We start from the raw sequence: 18,496 nt of genomic DNA, 5'->3' as shown, positions 1-18,496 counted from the left end.
TTAGATACCACTTCATACCCACTATGATGACTGTTATTTAAAAAGCAAAATAAAACAGAAAAGAAATGTTGGCAAGGATGTGGAGAAGCTGGAAGCTCTGCGCACAGCTGGTGGGAATGAGCTAAAGTGGAGCAGTCCCTATGGAAAATAGGATAGCGACCCCCTCCAAAATTAAACATGGAATTACCACATGCTCCAGCTATCCCACTTCTGGGTATGTACCCAAAAGAAGTGAAAGCAGGGACTCACACAGGTATTTGCACACCCATATGCATCAAAGAATTATTCACAATAGTCAAAAAGTGGAGGCCACCCGAGTATCAATTGACAAATGAATGGACAGAAAAAATATATGATATATACATACAGCAGGTTATCATGTCTTAAAACGGAAATTCTGACACATGCTACAGTATCAATGAACCTTGAAGACACAATGCTAAGGGAAAGAAACCAGTCACCAAAGGACAAATATTTTACAATTACACTCACATTGGGTATCAAGATTAGTCCAATTTGTAAAGGGACAGGAAGTGGAACAGTGGTTGCCAGAGGAGGAGGGAAATGGGAAGTTAGTGTTCAACAGGTGCACAGTTTCAGTTGGGGAAGATGAAAAAGTGCTGGAGATGGATGGTGATGATGGCTGCACCACAGTGTAGGTGAACTTAACGCCACAGATCTGTACACTGAAAAATGGCTAAAATGGTTAAATATAAATAACTCTGTGTTATGTATATTTTACCATAATTTTTTAAAAAAAAGAGGATAGAAGGGTTAAACAAGTGCTGTACCATCAACACACAGTAGCTGGCAAACCAGCCAGACAGCGATCATCTCATACTCCCCTCAAATAGAACACAACTGCTCTTTTCGATTTTTTTTTTACTTGCTAGGCCCTGAAAAACTTGGCCAATAAAAACCCATGGAGCAGAAACTATTACAATGCACCCAAAAATCATAGAGCTAAAAATAAATTCTATTATTTTTAATAGTGTGATTAGTAGCAATGTCCTATGTAGATAAGAATACTGAAGAATTAGGCTTCCACCTTTTAAAATAATTACGGACTATTTATTACAAAACACGTATCTTAAAACAAATCCTGTAATGCAGAAACTGAGGGTGTTGAGGCAGAAGAGGAAAAATTATCCATGGGAGTTAAGGAAAAAGATCTGCGTTCTACACTTTCCCTTCTGTCACAAGCCAGCTTCCTTCGAGCCTCAGTTTCCTCATCAGTCATGCAAATAAATGGTTAGGATCAAATAAACCACAAATCGAAGAACAGTTTAATAGGCCACCCAATAGAAGCATCTCCTTTGTCCAATTCCAGGCTTACGTGGCAACTTTCTCATCTTCATCTGACTGCCAAATAGCTTTTCAACAGGAAAAAAACGTCAGCATTCCAGACTCCTTGGAGCTATCTCGGTTATAAATCAATAAGCTGATATGAAAGTTCATGAAAATAAAGTCAGCAATTCTAAATAGTGGAAGGAAATTGGTCCAAGTGCTCACGGAAAGCAGAGTCTAATTTTCCTAATTCAGAACCCACCTATATTCCACATCATCAGCATCCATCAACAATGAACTATCCATCAAGGGAACACAGTTTTCAAATCATTCCTGGCCATTGTCCATACCAACTCAGCTCTTTAAACTACTCCTTTTAAGGGGAAATACATTCACAGACTCTGATGATGTCCAAAAATAATTATACGGTTTTTTAAGCTTTTTTTTAAAATTCTTTTTTTTGGGAGGGTGGGTAATTATGTTTGCTTGCTTGTTTATTTATTTAATGGAGGTACTGGGGATTGAACAGAGGACCCGTGCATGCTAAGCATGCACTCTACCACTGAGCTATAACCTCCTCTGATGATTATGGTTTATTTTCAATGCATATAACAATTATTTCTCTTTTTTAAACATTTTTTATTGAGTTATAGTCATTTTACAATGTGTCAAATTCCAGTGTAGAGCAAAATTTTTCAGTTATACATGAACATACATATATATTCATTGTCACATTTTTTTCACTGTGAGCAACCACAAAATCTTGTATATATTTCCCTGTGCTATACAGTATAATCTTGTTTATCTATTCTACATATGCCTGTCAGTATCCACAAATTTTGAACTCCCAGTCTATCCCTTCCCACCCCTCGCCCCCTTTGCAACCACAAGTTTGTATTCTATGTCTATGAGTCTGCTTCTGTTCTGTATTTGTTTTTCTTTCTCTTTCTGGCTTATTTCACTTAGAATGACATTCTCCAGCAACATCCATGTTGCTGCAAATGGCATTATGTTGTTCGTCTTTGTGGCTGAATAATATTCCATTGTATAAATATACCACATCTTCTTTATCCAGTCATCTGTTGAGGGACATTTAGGCTGTTTCCATGTTTTGGCTATTGTAAATAGTGCTGCTATGAACATTGGGGTGCAGGTGTCATTTTGAAGTATGGTTCCTTCTGGATATATGCCCAGGAGCGGGATTCCTGGATCATATGGTAAGTCTATTCCTAGTTTTTTGAGGAATCTCGATACTTTTTTCCACAGTGGCTGTACCAAACTGCATTCCCACCAGCAGTGTAGGAGGGTTCCCCTTTCTCCACAGCCTCTCCAGCATTTGTCATTTGTGGACTTCTGAATGACGGCCGTTCTGACTGGTGTGAGGTGATACCTCATCGTATTTTTGATTTGTATTTCACTGATAATTAGTGATATTAAGCATTTTTTCATGTGCCTATTGATCATTTGTATTTCTTCCTTGGAGAATTGCTTGTTTAGGTCTTTTGTCCATTTTTGGATTGGGTTGTTTGCTTTTTTCTTATTAAGTCTTATGAGCTGCTTATATATTCTGGAGATCAAGCCTTTGTTGGTTTCATTCGCAAAAATTTTCTCCTATTCCATAGGCTGTCGTTTTGTTTTATTTATAGTTTCTTTTGCTGTGCAGAAGCCTTTAAGTTTAATTAGGTCTCATTTGTTTATTCTTGCTTTGATTTCTATTGTTTGGGTAGACTGCCCTAGGAGAACATTTTTGAGATGTTAGATGTTTTGCCTATATTTTCTTCTAGGAGGTTTATTGTATCTTGTCTTATCTTTAAGTCTTTAATTCATTTTGAGTTAATTTTTGTGTATGGTGTAAGGGAGACTTCTAGCTTCATTGATTTACATGCTGCTGTCCAGTTTTCCCAACACCATTTGCTGAAGAGACTGTCTTTATTCCATTGTATATTCTTGCCTCCTTTGTCGAAGATTAGTTGACCAAAAGTTTGTGGGTTCATTTCTGGGGTAGCTCTATTCTGTTCCATTGGTCTGTATGTCTGTTTTTGTACCAATACCATGCTGTCTTGATGACTGTAGCTCTATAGTATTGTCTGAAGTCTGGGAGAGTTATTCCTCAAGCCTCTTTCTTTCTCTTCTGTAACGCTTTGGCAATTCTAGGTCTTTTGTGCTTCCATATAAATTTTATTATGATTTGTTCTAGTTCTGTGAAATATGTCCTGGGTAATTTGATAGGGATTGCACTAAATCTGTAGATTGCCTTGGGCAGTGTGACCATTTTAACAATATTGATTCTTCCAATCCAGGAGCATGGGATATCTTTCCATTTTTTAAAGTCTTCTTTAACTTCCTTCATCAATGGTTTATAGTTTTCTGTGTATAATTCTTTCACCTACTTGGTTAGATTTATTCCTAGGTATTTTATTACTTTGGGTGCTATTTTAAAGGGGATTGTTTCTTTACTTTCTTTTTCTGTTGATTCATCATTAGTGTAAAGAAATGCAACTGATCTTTGAACATTAATCTTGTAACCTGCTACCTTGCTGAATTCTTCAATCAGCTCTAGTAGTTTTTGTGTGGACCTTTTAGGGTTTTCTATATATAGTAACATGTCATAGGCATATAGTGACACTTTTACCTCATCTTTTCCAATTTGGATCCCTTTTATTTCTCTCTCTTGCCTGACTGCTGTGCCTAGGACTTTCAAGATTATGTTGAATAGCAGTGGTGATAGTGGGCAGCCTTGTCTTGTCCCAGTGGGAAGCTTTTGAGTTTTTCACCATTGAGTACTATGCTGGCTGTAGGTTTGTCATATATAGCTTTTATTATGTTGAGATAATAATTGTTTCTGATTGGAGAAAATGACACAATTAGAAAGTCTGCAAATATACATAGTCTTTAAGAGAGTGAAAGAAACAAAAGGGGAAATTATATCCTCTTCTGAAAATACTTTAATTGCTTTTTGGGACACAACCTTCCTGACCTCTTCTTTGCTAGCTCCTCCTCTTCCCAAGGACATCTCCCTGCCCTACTTAACAATAATTTTGTGTGTGTATATATATACATATATATATATATATATGTATATATATACACACACACACATATGTGTGTGTGTGTATGAAGAGGATAAAAAAATCAATTCTGGCATATGTTCAAAACACTCCAGACAAATCCAGATTCTTCTTCAAAGCCTACAGGGCAACAAGTGATCCAGCCAGAACTATGTTCTCTGACCTCATCTCCTTCCACTCTCCCCTTGTTCACTGTACCCCCAGCCACTTCACCTCCTTGCTGACACACGCCAGGCATGCTCTGGTCTCTGCACCTTGACCCTTATCCTTCCCACTGCCTGAGATGATCATCCTCATCCTTGCATGGCTGTATCCTTCCTTGTATGCATCACTCAACTCCAAGATTCCCATAGACAGGTCTTCCCTGATCAACATAATAGCATCCCTCCCTCCTTCATTCCTCTTTATAGCACATATCACCACCAGACATACATCTGTGTATTGTCTGTCTCCCTCTAGAATGTAGGATCCATTAAAACAGGGACTACATCAGGTTTGTTTTTGTATGCCCACACCTCGGAACAGCACCTGGTATGTAGAAGGCATGCAATGTTTGTTGAATGAATAAATAAATGAACTAGGAATAGAGAGTATGTAACAATAGTAATGACAGAACTAAATTCCCTCAAAAGCATCCTTCAACCAAAATATTTAAATGGCCAATCCAACACATGGGTCATACTGTAATGGCAACTGCTATTGGTCCAACAAGTAAATCTGAAGTTTGCTGATGCCCTACTATGTCACACATGGACTACGTGCTGGCAATAGTGTGATGGGTTTCACTCTGTCCCTGCCTTCAAAGATCTCACAGTCTCCCAGGGAGGCCATGGATAATTAAAGTAAGTGTTCTGAACACAAATAAAGGAAGGAACAACTAATCTGGGAGGCTGGGAGGGACCCAGGCAGAAGCAAAAAGTCATTGCAAGCGTGGCATGTATTCTACAGACAAGTTCACACAACCCATAGGAAACAAGGACAAGTAATTCCTCCCACTCCTACCCTGCAACCAACCAGAGGACTTCATTGCTTTTCTAATTGCGAGGAAATCTTTTCCCATGTTGGCATTCTTCCCTTGACGACTGCTTCAGTATTTCTCACAAATCCAGCTGGAGTCATTAACTGCATGCATGCACACACACTGAGGTTTTGTCAAACTTTCTGCGCTCAGGTGTAATGGAACACTACAGCCTTTGGCTTAAGATGCATTTCCATCTCTGGCCCCATATGTCCCGTCATGCGTTCCAAGCACTGATCAAATCTATGACAAATGATCTGCCTCAAAACATCCTACCAACCAAGAAGCTTTACTATGTAAGTTTTCCAGGCCAGCAGACTGTTATTGCTATTAACAAAGTTAATAACCCTAACCTATAGCTTTTTGTATGGCAAGTAGAATCAACAGCTGCTAATGCTGAATATTTTTCCTAAACAGTCACAACGGTTTAACTTCTATGCTTGAAAAAAAATATCTTGAGCAAACCTTCCAAAAGGTGTTCTCTTGCCCTTAGGGATTAATTTTGACTGTTTCTGTTCAGCAAGAGAAAAAGGACATTCGCTAGAAAGAGAGGACAGCTCTGTGGTCCCAGTAAATATTTACTCTATAAATTGAACCTGTTTATCTGTGTAATCCAGGTGATTCTCTTCTCTGTTTCTTTCAGGAATGAAAGATGGCCACGGCTAGGAATTTGGGTGTGGTTTAGGGAAGTGAAAAAATAATTGGAAATAATTTATCTCTGCCCTGCCAGCCCCTTGCTACACGGGCACGTTTTGATTCCTTGGATCAAAACCTAAATTTGAAACCTTTGCTCACCAACAACTTCTTATTCTAGCCGTAAATGCAGGTTTTATTTTCCAGTTACAGTCTGGCTTTGGAGGAAGCCTTCCGCATGACTTGCATTGGGCAAATCAGCTTCAGGCAGCTATTAACACAGCACCTCGAGTTTACTTCCTGTCACCACCGCATCCCCTACTCTAGATGGGTGCCCCAACTCAGAATTCTAGCACCTCAAATCTGGCATCCACAGTCCTGTAAATAACTTAATATGAAAAGTTTTGGGATTAATTTTAAAACTTCCTGACTGGACAAAGCACCTCCTCAGAATGGAGGTTCTCTCTGCTTTCAGGTCTGTGTCCATCTCCGTCCCTGATCGCCTGCCTGGTCTTGGACTCATCTCCTCGCCTCATATCCCTCCGCTCCTTCCCTTGTTCCCTTGACCACCGCCTGGTCCCAGCCATACCTGACCTACGTGCCAGCTGGGCTCACGCGGCGCCTCCCCGGCGCGCTCAGCACGTGCCTCCTCAGGACCCGGCCCCGAGCAGCTGCGCTGCCACGTGGCCCCCGACGCCCACTTCACGAGCTTTTCATCCACCCCGCACTCTGCAGCCCCCTCGGGATGTAGCCAACTGTGGGAGACGCCTAAAGCCCCACCTGCAGTGGGGAGAGAACCCTAATTCTTGTGACAGAGGAAGTCTTGTTCTCGTTCTGGCAGCTCAGTTATCGCGGCACTAATCCCTCAGACACCACGGGCTGCGTCGGCCGTGGGACAGCGGTCACCGTGCCTCCATCTCCCTTGCGGTGAGCGGGGAACAGGAGGAAGTCCTTCCTGGATGAAGACCACCCTACTCCTTACCAACAAATCCACTTTCAGAGCTCTAGAAAATCAATGTCTAGAATTCTTCAGTCACCTGAAGGTGATAACAGTAACTATATTCATTACATTCTTATCAAAAACATGTATTTGGGTATTGCATGGAGATTACAATACAAATCAAGTTAAACAGGCTTATGAAATAGAATCCTCTCACCTAGGAACACGTGATCAAAAGCTGAGAGCAATAACAGAAACTAAGGAAAAGGGAACAGTATAGGAATGATAGACTCTGGAGAAGGACTACCAGGGCTCAAATCTTGAGTTCACCATTAATGGTCTGTGGAATCTTGGTAAGGGTTTTCACCTCTTTATGCCTTAATTTCTTCATCTGTAACATGGACATAACAGAATGTATCTCATAGCGTTTTTTTGGACAATTAAGCAAATCAGTACCTGGAAAATGCTTAGAGTGTTAGCTATTACAAATCACTAAATTAACAGCTAAAAAGACAAAATACAATAACAAAAATTATCGCTAGCCGTTGGGAATTAAGAGGCCAGGGTTTTAGACAAGGGTCTCGTTTTGTGGCCTCTGGAGTAGATTAAAAATGGTTGCAAGTTCTTTATTGCATCCCCCTTGAAGAACTGGGATTTATTCCTTCAGTCTTTTGAATCTGGGCTAAGCACCTAGCTATTACAAGCAACACAGTCCAACATTTTAAAAGAACTGACAGCTTCCACCTCCTCCTGCTGCCATGCTGAGATGAAGCCCAAGCAGCCACATGGTCAGGCCTGGGGAGAAGAGAAATGAGGTGACCTCCCAGTCCCCAGCCAGGACCCATTTGCTCATCATGTAACTAAGCCATTTTGTAAGTGGATCGTCTAGCTCTGGTCACAGACACAAGTCTTACCCTGCAGCTCTGCCCAAAACTGTGAGATCATGAGCAAATAATGTTAAGTCTTTAAATCGGGGGGGGCAGTTTGTTACACAGCCACAGACAGCCAAAAAAGCCTCAGACCAAGCACTTAAACCCAGTCTCTCCATTTCTATGTTTATAAAAAGGGAAAGGGAGAGGAGAGGCAAGTTGTTCAATAAGACACTTGAAGAACACCTACTATGTGCCAGTCTCCATGACAGGTTGCTACACTGCCATTCTGATGCAAATGGTCTGTGTCTCAGACAGACATTAAACAACTCATTACAATGAAGTGCGATTCCACAGAGGCATATAAAGAAGTATGAAGGGCTGTGGGAATTCTAGGTCATCTCAGTCCCTTCCAAGTCTGATATTTTGCAACTTGATGATTGAGAGTAAGTATATCTGTGAGATGGTCACTAACAGATAGTCATACAAGATAATCTATCTAGACAACAATTTTCTCCTATACAGATGCACCTCTTAATTAGAGTATCAGTGAAGATGTGGGTTTCAGGAGCTACTCAACAAGTAAATGATGAAAGCACATAGAGTTGCCTCTATAGCACACATTCACGAGTGCAGTAATCTTATGAAAGAGGCTTTGAATGAACAAATAAGGACAGAGTAAAGGAAGTATGATTTCCTGGGGCAACTAAAGTTTCAAAGTAAATGGTGATGGAAGAATTTTTACCTATTCGTTGTTTAATAGGCAAAGAATATAAGCCGACTGCTTTGGACAAGAGGTTTTAATTACTGCCAGGGAAGATTTTTAGTTTGCTACCTAATTAAATTTTTAGTTAGCGACATGAACAGATAGCTGTCTACCAGGCAAACAGATCCAGTCCATAGCTGTTCTGTGAAGATGAATAAATTCAAGTCATACCCTGATAATGCTGCACCTTAAGACATCTTCCCAAGGTCTGAATTATTCTAAGAACCAAGAAATGTGATTATGAGAGTAAAACAAGGGTAAACCACATACTAGTCCCACAAGTTTTACCAAGACAAACAGAACTAACCGCGACTGAAAACCCACGGCGTTAAGGAAAAGGATTTGAGACTTCCCTTGACAAGGTTTGGGATAATTTAATCTAATGCAGCTGAAAGTGTGTCCACTTAGCTTCTTGATAATGGGGAGGGAGACTGAAAGTCAGAATTTTCTGAGTACTTTTGATTTGGCTGATGCTGAAGTCCTTCCTTAACCTCACTTTAGGAAAAGAAAAACACCCTTTGAGTCTTTGATAGGGACAGCTATTAGCCAAGAAAAAAAAAATAGCCAATTCATGCTTCTTAAATTTTCTTTTTGTGGTCTGTTTTCAATGCTAAGGATTAGTTCACTTTACTTCAAGTATTCACACTTGATAAAATTATTTGTGTTCATTGATAAATAAAAATGTTTTGAATGTCCACAGGTAGGGACAATTTTACTGTCTCATAATCTCACAGGATCTTAAGCAGCTATTGTTCAAAATAAAGACAAAAGGAACACATTCATGAATTTCCTGTTTTTCCATTGTAAAGTTCTCACACATACAAAACCCCTCACGCCAAACAGCCAGCTCCAGGCCTCCAAATCGTGTGTCCCTCACACCCAAATTCCCCTTTGCCTCTCCTGCACCCAAGCATTCCTGGAGCACTGCAGGCAGAGGCCTGCACCTCAATTGTTGACCAAAGCTAGCTGCGCTCAGGAACAGACCAGCAGATCACAATGAGAAATTGATTCAAGTCACCCCTCCTTGTTTAGGATATTACTGAGTCTGTGTCATTACTGTGAAAAAGTCAACGACTCCTGTGGCTGGAGGACCCTTGTAGAAGGGGTAAGCTCACAAGTCAACACCAAAGAGAGAAGCCATTTGTTTATGACACTGAGAATAACACTAGGTCCTTCAGAGTTCCTCTTGCCCCTGAAATGGCTGTTGGGCATGGGGCTAAGTCTGACCCCACGGTGACCTCCAGACAGCACTGAGGCTCCTGAGCAATAAGAGATCTGGTACTAAAGGGGCCTCTGAGGGTTTTTATTAGCTCTGCTTCCAGGTGAGGAGGAACCACCCAACAAAAGAAGATGGCAACTCTGTCCCCCAAGACTTACAGTAAAACCGGTGTTCAAGAGAAAAATTACAGTGAAAAGAACTCCTCCTTTCCATCATAGACCTCATGTGAGAAATACAAATGACTTGTGTTCAGATCTATGGATCCACATGGATACTGTCCTGTGGATGTGACAAAAAAGGCAAATCCTCCAACTACTGACCGTGACAAATTGAACTGAGATTTAGGGTTCACAAGGCATGAGCCACACAACCCTCTTTGCTCACAAATTCTCTTCACATACACTCTAACTTAAAATATGTACAAACACTAAAAATAATTATCCTTAGAGTGCAACTACTCAATCTGCAGGGAAACTAAGACTGGGGGGATGGAGGGGCAACTAAATCACTGAATTTAGAAAGAAGGCTGGAAAGAGGGCAAGAAATGAATGAGCAGACCCTGAGGGGAAGGAGAGTAAAACTGGTAAAGGACATGGTTGGGGCAGAAATTTGTTTATTTTTTCAGGGACATAGCTATGTCCTATAAAGCCGAAATATTACTTCTCTCACTAATGGAGGGGCCATGAAGCACCCTCAGCTCTTTCACTGGGCCCCAAGTTTTCCAAGGAGCACTTAAGGAGTGGATACAACCAGGCAAAGAATGGAGAGTTTTATCTCCCACCCAAGGTTCATAGATACTCTCGGTCATCTAATGCATTCACTCTGACCGTGCCAAACTACTGAAGTCAGTCCAGGCCTCCTCTCTCTCTCTCTTTAGCGTTCTAACCACCTTCTTTCTAAATCTCTGTGATTCAGTTCTAAACAAAGGTGCTTGAATAGCACACTTCAGCTGACAGAGTTACAGCTGCCACATAGAAACAATGTGAAAGGCCTGCCAAAGACTACAAGATACATGCCATCAGTTTCTTATTTTGAAATGACTTAGAAGAAAAGTCAAAGGCTTCTCATTTGTGTCAAATTAATGGAGCAAGGTCCTGGGTTCTGTTTTAGATCTGAAATCACTCCCTGCATGTAAAACTGGAAAGTCACTTAGGTCTTCGTACCTCTTCCTCCACCTCCCGTTTTTAAGTTAAACCTTCACTCTTAGCATCTTTTCAGCTGTCTACATCACAGGGAAAACCACAGGGCTGAGGAAATGGCTCTACCTCATTCGCAACATCTTAAATGCTGTTTCAAACCAGCGTTGGGACAGCGCAGCAGCAAGACACTTAGAGCACCAGGCAGGGGCCAACCACATTCACTGCTGGATACCAGCCTCCAAACTACTCAGATTTCCCCCGTCTACACCTCCCTCTCTTTCCCTGCACCAGCCCTCTCCCCACAAAGAGGGCTCCATCCTTTCATTTTCTCTTCATGGTTGGTAATCTGACATCACCTCTATCTGCCTTCTGGCAGTTTTTACACGGCTCCTTTTCTTCCCCTTTCCTCTCTCTGGCCACACTAAAGAAGCACAGAATATTTTTTCTACTTTTGCCCCATGGATGGCTCAGTGACAGTGTTTAAGAGGAAAACCCACAACCACTAAGCTCCTGCTGAATACATCCAATCACACAGACCTACTCCTCTCTTTCCAGCACCCAGTTCTGCCGATTTTCCATCACCACTTTTCAGGTATTCAAAGTCTAGGGAGGAGGTTTGCCAGAGGCATCCCTAAAGTCATCAAAAAAAGGTGGCCTCGGGCATCTAACCGCTCATATTATTTGATGGAGCTTTAATTTCAAAGCTGGTCTCCAACACTCAAGTGGATTTGATATTGTGAGAGCCAGGAATTGCAAATGCGCTTGCCTCAAAGACTCAGGAGTCCAGTCCCAGGCAGGAAATAAAGTTCTAAGCCGCTTTGATGTGCTTCCTCCCCACTCCCCTCCCCAGCGCCGCTCATTCGTCTCCTCCGAGGAGAGACCACCTTGCCTAAACTGAACCAAACGCATCACACGTGGGAGCCGTTGGCAGATTTAGTACCCCAATGAGCTCCCCGGCCCCACCAAATTATCATCAGCTTAAACTCAACGAGATCCCCGTGTATTTTGCGGACCACGGAAGGGAATGTTGTACTTGAAGTGGAGGGATGGGGGTGGGGTGGGGGCGGTGAGGGTAGTGGGGTGGGGGGGGAAGAGTCAGGGGACCCAGGCCACGGAGAGTAAAACGCCACGGCGGCGCGGTGAGAGCTTGTTTCTTTTTTAAGCCACTCGTTTCAGGCTGAAATATCAAGCCAGTTCAGGTCATTTCCTGAGTAGCACAACAAGTTAAAACAAGATCCAGAAAATCTATTAATCTTTAATTGCTCTGCCTCCAAACTGGGAGCGCGAGGCGGGTGGCTTGTGAGGCTGGGGGAGACGGGGAGGGAGGGGAGTTTGTGGCAAAGCAAATGCCTAAGAAACCAGAGCTCCCGACCTCAGCTGTTTCTTACCTCACTCAGCTCGGCCGAGGAGTCGTTTCCATATTTCATGGCAACTCCAGAATTCATGACTGCACTTTTCAGAGCCGAGCTCCTCCTCCTCCAGTCTCGGAGCTTACGAGTTGGGTTTAACAGGCTGGATATCCACTGTTTGGTCCCTTCTGGCACATTTTAGTCTAGACAGCCATTTTCACCCAGGACAGTGGTGAAGCCCAAACGATGGATGCAGGCACTCCTCAAAGGAACACGGCCGGCTCACGTTTCACGGACGAGCCACTGCTGCAGGAGGCTGGGTGGCGTGGCGCGCTCGCAGCTGCCGCAGCGGCCGAGCCCGCGCGGGGACCCGGGGCAGTGCCACCCGCAGCGCCGCCTCGCCTGTCCTACGGCGTCTCGCCGCCCCCCATTACCAGACTGGAGGGCACCCCCCCGCAGGACCCGGCCCCCTAGAGGGCTTCGGCGAGCTCCCGAAGAAACCAGGGCGAGGAAAATCTCCACCTCGGGTTCCGGGGGAGGAAAGAAAGCTAGAGAGAGCCGGAGCCGGGCTGCGCTTCACGCTGAAGTTTCCCGTTTGAATCGTCTGGAGTTGTAAGTGCTCTCTGATTGAATACAGCTGTCTAGCTGCTGGCTACGGGGCGAGCGGAGGAGGCGGGGCCAGAAAGAGAAAAGGCGGGGGGGGGGGGGGCGAGCAGAGGAGACCTCGCCGGGAGTGCAGGCATCCTTCCAGGTCTCTGCGATAGTAATTACAGGACTTCAGTCCAGGACGAGAAAAGAAACAGGAAAAGCCACCTGAGTAATCGTGCAGGAAAATTAAAAAACAAAAACAAAAAACTTCCCTCCTACTAGCCACTTTCCATAATTTAAGAAGGTCAAGACAATTCTGAACACTGTACGTCAAGCAGCCCTGTGCACTTTTCATGGTACATTAAGATTTTACAAGAGCGTGGGGCAGTCATTTTCCCTGATCAGTCCAAGTCAACACTGAGGGTGTAAATTCATTGTCAAACTCTCTCTCTCTCTCTCTCTCTCTCTCTCTGGGGCAGATTGCATTTTCTGCATGTTCTTAATAAAGATTAAAATGATCCATCACATGAAAGATGTAAGACAGACTCAAATTTCCCATCCGCTTCAACCCCTAGACCTTCCTTTAAAAACCTTACAGTTTATCTGAGCAAAGTGAGATTTGTATTGGGGGTGGGGGGAGTATGAATTCAGAAAAAATTCAAGAGGCTGTTGTATCCAGTGGACTCCTGGAATCAGAGCTCCCCTGCAGCCTTGAGTTTCCCTGAGGTAAAAAAAAAAAAAATCCGTTTGAGTGTATAAGGAGGAGCAGGGAATTGCTGCGGGGGTTGCGGGTAGGGGGAAGGATTTTCTCTCTATAAAGGTTAAAGTCTCACTGAACTTGAGATGCACTGAGAAATGTTCTGATCCTTTACCAGTAGGTCTGCAGGACTGCTTAAAAGGCCTCATCAGTCAATTTCTACACAATGGGAACAAAATGTCTCCATCTCCAATGACAGATCTTGGCATTTCCTGAAGCCTTCTACGAAAAAGCCATTGTATTGTTAATATCCAAGGTCTTTTTCTTTTTTTTAAATCAAGTAGGATGTTTATTTTGCTTTTTAAGAAGAAGCAAAGAGCTTGACCATTTGCATAGATCGTCTTACCCATGCGCCTTCCTGTTGAGTTCATTCACTGCCTGATGAAGGCACTACTGGGATGAAGAAGAGTTGGCAGCTTTTTTGGAGCACAGGTCCCAAGTGCTAGGGCACTGCCAGACCAGAAAACATCAGGAGAAGCTCTTCTGCATGGGAGGAGTTGGGAAGCCACATTATTTTACTTATTTATTCATTAAAACCTGTTGAAGACTGACTGTGTGCTTGAAGATGGGGAGGGTAGTGAAAAATTATAAAAATATAAAGAAGACTCAAGCTGCCCATAAAGTGTTTATAGCCTCATAAAACATAAAGAGAAATGACAGTTCTAAATAGAAATAGAAATGGATACTTGCCATAAAAGCAGGATAAACTAAGATCTATTGCAGTTCAGAGAGGGAAATAGGATTTTGGCTAGGCTGGGTGGGTGGAGACTCTGTGAAGGAATCTTAAGAGATGCAGCATGAGTTGATCTTTGAAGAATGGCTGAGACCCACAGAGATGGGGAGTGAGAAGAAGGTATCCGTGGATGCGGTTCCCACTGTAAGAGGAAATGGGGATGGTAACTAGAATATGCAAAGTATGTGTGGGGAAGGGCAGGTTGTTCTATTCTGGAATGGAACCAGGATTAGATAAGTGAGTTGAAGCCAGATTGTGGACAGTTCTGAGTGTCAGGCTAAAGAAATGGGACTTCTGATTGGCAATGAGGGAAAAAAAGGCTTCTAAAGGTTTTCGAGCACAGAAATAACAGGATCAAAGCTGTGCTTTTTTAGACATTCCAGTGGATTTGTATCACACTCATGAGTTAACTAATATGAATTCAAATAGACTAGTGTTGAGTGTGATTCTGGTGTTTAAAGAAACATATTTTTCATACTAGATGGCCCCTAAAACCAAGCAAATGACTTCATCTGGTGTTCAACCAAAAGAAAAGTGATCTGTTCCAAGAGTGGAGGAAAAATTGGCACTGTTGAACTTATTAAGAAGCAATGTGTCTGCAGATTCTACTTTATGGACAATATAAGGCATTTTCAAGAGCAATGTTGACTACATGGGATTTTCTTCTTTAACAATGACTTTAATACTTAATCCCCACATAAGATGCAACTTCACTACAATCTGGCAGCAGTAAATGTGGTAAATTGGAAGTAGGAAATGGACATGCCAACTGGACTATCCCAACGATCCAGCAAGAAGTTAAAAGGGCCTGAATTAAGTTGGGACAATGGAAATAGACAGGAGGAGGCAGATGTAAGAGGTTCTGTAGAAAGAGAGTAGAAAGAAACTGGAGTAGAAAGAGGAGAGCTTAAAAATGACCTGTAGGATCTAGAACTTGGCTGAATGGGGTTTGGGGCAATGTACCCAACAAAAATAGGTATTCCAGAGAAGAAATAGATCAAGAAAGAAACTACATTTGGGATATTGTAAGTTTAAGGTAGCATCTTCAAGTAAAAACATTTAGAAGAAAGCTTGAAATGGAGCTATAGAGATAAACCAAGGTTGAGACAGAGATGGGGGTTTGGGGTTACCCCTATGAGAACAATAAATAAAACCACAGAAACAGGTAAAGTTGCCAAGGAAGAGAGGACAGAAAAAAGAGAAGTGGCCTGACGATATTATCTAAGGAAAGTCTTTTTCTTGGCGGGGAAAGAATAAAACAAGAAATGGTGGGAGAGGCCAGTTAGAGAAATAGGAAGATAACCAGGAGATCTCTGAGTCTGGGAGTCTAAGGGAGATGTCAAGACAGAAGGGACAGCATCAATATATGTTATAGAGTGGGGAGAAGCCTGAAGACTGATAAAAGACCATTTCGAAGACATTAATGTCCTTCGAAGATAAATCTCTACCAAGCCAAGGAAACAGAATGTAAATTACCACAGGGAATGAGGAGGATCTAGGGGAAGTAGCCGTGGACTACTCTTTCCATAAATTTGAAGGTGACAGGAAATCGAAAGATGGGCTAGTTTCTTCCAGTAAGTAAGCAATGTTGAGTAGAGGGTAGAATGGGTGTATTTGTAGTCTGAGGCTAAGGGAAACCCTGGAGATACAGAGAGAAAAGGGAGACGGGGCAAAGTTCCTGAAAAATGAGGGAAGGAAAGGGGCCAAAGACAAAACTCATGAGATTAGCTTTGGAGTAGGCTCTAAGAGGAGGAGAATTCAGATGCTCCTTCCCAGGAGACCAGGAACGGCTGGGAGAGCTGGAGACTTTATAGGCTAGTAAAGAGAAGACTTCAGAGATACATAGTCACTAATAGCATTTGTGTGAAGAGTCATCCAACTTCCTCTGTGTGATTGTGGAGGAGTAATGAAGAGTAATGATAGCTTATAATCAAAATTTAATTTAAGAACAAGAAGACCACGGAACTGTCTGTCAAGGCAAGGAAAAGAGAGTAGTTGTGATCCCCACCACTGAAGTGATTCAAGCATAGATCAAAGGCTGGTGGGACACACCGAAAGCCAGTGGTATACAGAGCAGTTTTATGAAATAAGGGGGAGTCCAAATTACTTTTCTCCCAATCTACAATTCCATGAAATGAAGTTTTTTGGGGTGTTTGTTTTGCTTTGGTTTAAATGGTTTGTCATTTTTTTCACCTCTTAGGTGGCTAGGAATCTCTACTATCAAGAAAGCTAAGATGTTGCTTTAGATACGAATGAAACTGGGTCAATGTCCTAAGCAGATCAGAAATGCAAGGAGTGCCTCAGCATATCATGTCAGCACACCAAAGGGGAATGAAGTCCCAAGGGCATTTCCAATATATTAAGAAAAAGTTCGCAAGATTAGTGCTCACTGTTGTTTGCTAAGTGCGTAACTGTGCATGCCTACAAATCCTTTCACATTATGACTGCCTCAGTATGGCCCCTCTTAAGAGTTTCTCCAAGTCCTGCTTCAGCAGACAGTTAGCTCCTATCCAGGGGTGCAGATAGGAAGTGGCAGGGGAATTTATCAAGATCAGGGGGCAGTTCTGGGAGAAGGAGGAAAACCTGTTTTCTGACTGGGCAATACTCTGGATTCTACTTCTTCCTGTCCTTGTCTTCCCTAGAAGCTAATCTCTTCTCCCCTGACTTCTGGGAGAAAAGGAGGCATCAGTGGTCCTGGGAGAGTTTCTGGGAAAGCAGAAGGTGCCTTTTGCATGAGTGGATGGGTCTGTGCCCTGATCACACGCTGTAGGCACACTGGCACTGCCTTTCTGCTGGCCCCTGTGTGTATGGCTGCTGACATCAGTGAATTTCTACACAGTCAGGATTCTATTCTGGGTCTTGTCTATAACCTATACTGGTAATGAACATCACATTAATGGAACTGATCTTGGGTAAAAGTCTTGAACTTCTCACATTAAGGAAATTGACTGGACTTTGGGACTGGCTGACCAAGCCCTGGTCTCTACCCCTAGGATGTCCAAGCCAGCTTTGTCCGTGGCAGCAGTCCACTCTGCTAAGTCAGACTGTCTTCCTCCAGCCCACAATTGCCCCTTCCCCCTTGAGTCTCTTAAGGGAAACCGAACGTTGATACCTCAGACTTTAGGAAGAAAGTAGCCTGGTTAAGCTAATTCACACGAAGGTGAAAAATACTCATAATGTTCTCAACCATGACCAAAGTATTTGCATTGTAAAAGAGAATGCTTTCAAATAGTGCAAAATTGGTGAGATTTCCTGAAAAGAAAGTGACTTTTCAGGGGAAAGGGGGATTTCAGAACCCTGTGGAGTTGCAGGAAGTTCCAGTCCTCTGAGTCCTTGAGAGTCATAAAAGTCAGGGAGTCCTCAAAGTATATGCTCAAAAGAATTTCCTGCCCTAAATCTATAAGCCCATCCCCATGAGTCCAGAAATGCTCTGCCTAACTCAACTCCTGTGGCCCTCTGTTCAGTCACCACACCAGCTCTTCTCTCAGGCTCTGAGCCAGGACTGAGTCCCAGGTTGCAAGCCTGCAGCCTGCCTCCATGGCCTGCCCTATCAGACATCATTTGCTCCAGATGCCACAACATGAAGAATTCAGGAAGCACTGCACTGGATGTTCTTTGTCTTAATGTCTGTATCCTCAGAGAATGACAATAAAAACCTAGAAAAAATCCTCCAATCACCTAGCTCATCCCTGTATTCCACTTACAGAGGTGAGAATATGAGGGTCAGGAAGTTTGTGGTGTTGATTCAAAAACAGAAAAGCACCCACCAGGTGCCAAGACATTGTGCTGTGCCTTGGGATTCAGCGGTGTATGGGACGGAAAAAATCCTTGCTTTCACAGAGCTAGCATTCTTGGTGGAAAATGATTAATAAGAAAATATAGAAGAGAGTTATAGCTTATGGTGGATGCTCTAAATGAATTAAGCTGGAGCTATGATGAGGGAGAGCAAGCCTCTTAAATGAAGCAGTCAGAGGCGGCCTTGATGAGGAGATGACATTTCAGCACGAAGGTCAAGAAGGAGTCCACTGGCCAAAAGTAGGGGACAATGGCCAGGCGGAAGAACGAGCAAGTGCAAAAATTCTGGGGCAGAAAAGGGCTTGACCTTTCCAATAAACTTCAAGTTTTAAATT

General features: G+C 42.8%; 1 protein-coding gene across 2 annotated transcripts in view; it reads right to left on the bottom strand.

Annotated features, from left to right (window-relative positions):
- Nucleotides 1-18,496, bottom strand: part of MCC (MCC regulator of WNT signaling pathway) — a 371,860-nt gene that overhangs the window by 230,979 nt on the left and 122,385 nt on the right. The window contains exon 1 of one of the 2 annotated variants that reach the window (XM_032476494.1): nt 12,328-12,918. The exons of the other annotated variant lie outside the window; for it this stretch is intronic. Within the exon in view, the coding sequence (XP_032332385.1) occupies nt 12,328-12,384 (57 nt within the window). The 5' untranslated portion in view covers nt 12,385-12,918. Of the gene's footprint in view, nt 1-12,327; nt 12,919-18,496 lie in introns of those variants that run through there. 2 annotated transcript variants of the gene reach the window in all.

This window comes from Camelus ferus, chromosome 3 (assembly GCF_009834535.1).
Source record: "Camelus ferus isolate YT-003-E chromosome 3, BCGSAC_Cfer_1.0, whole genome shotgun sequence".
Taxonomy (NCBI): domain Eukaryota; kingdom Metazoa; phylum Chordata; class Mammalia; order Artiodactyla; family Camelidae; genus Camelus; species Camelus ferus.
The sequence above is the reverse complement of the archived record's forward strand: the minus strand, read 5'-3'. Positions and strand labels throughout refer to the sequence as shown.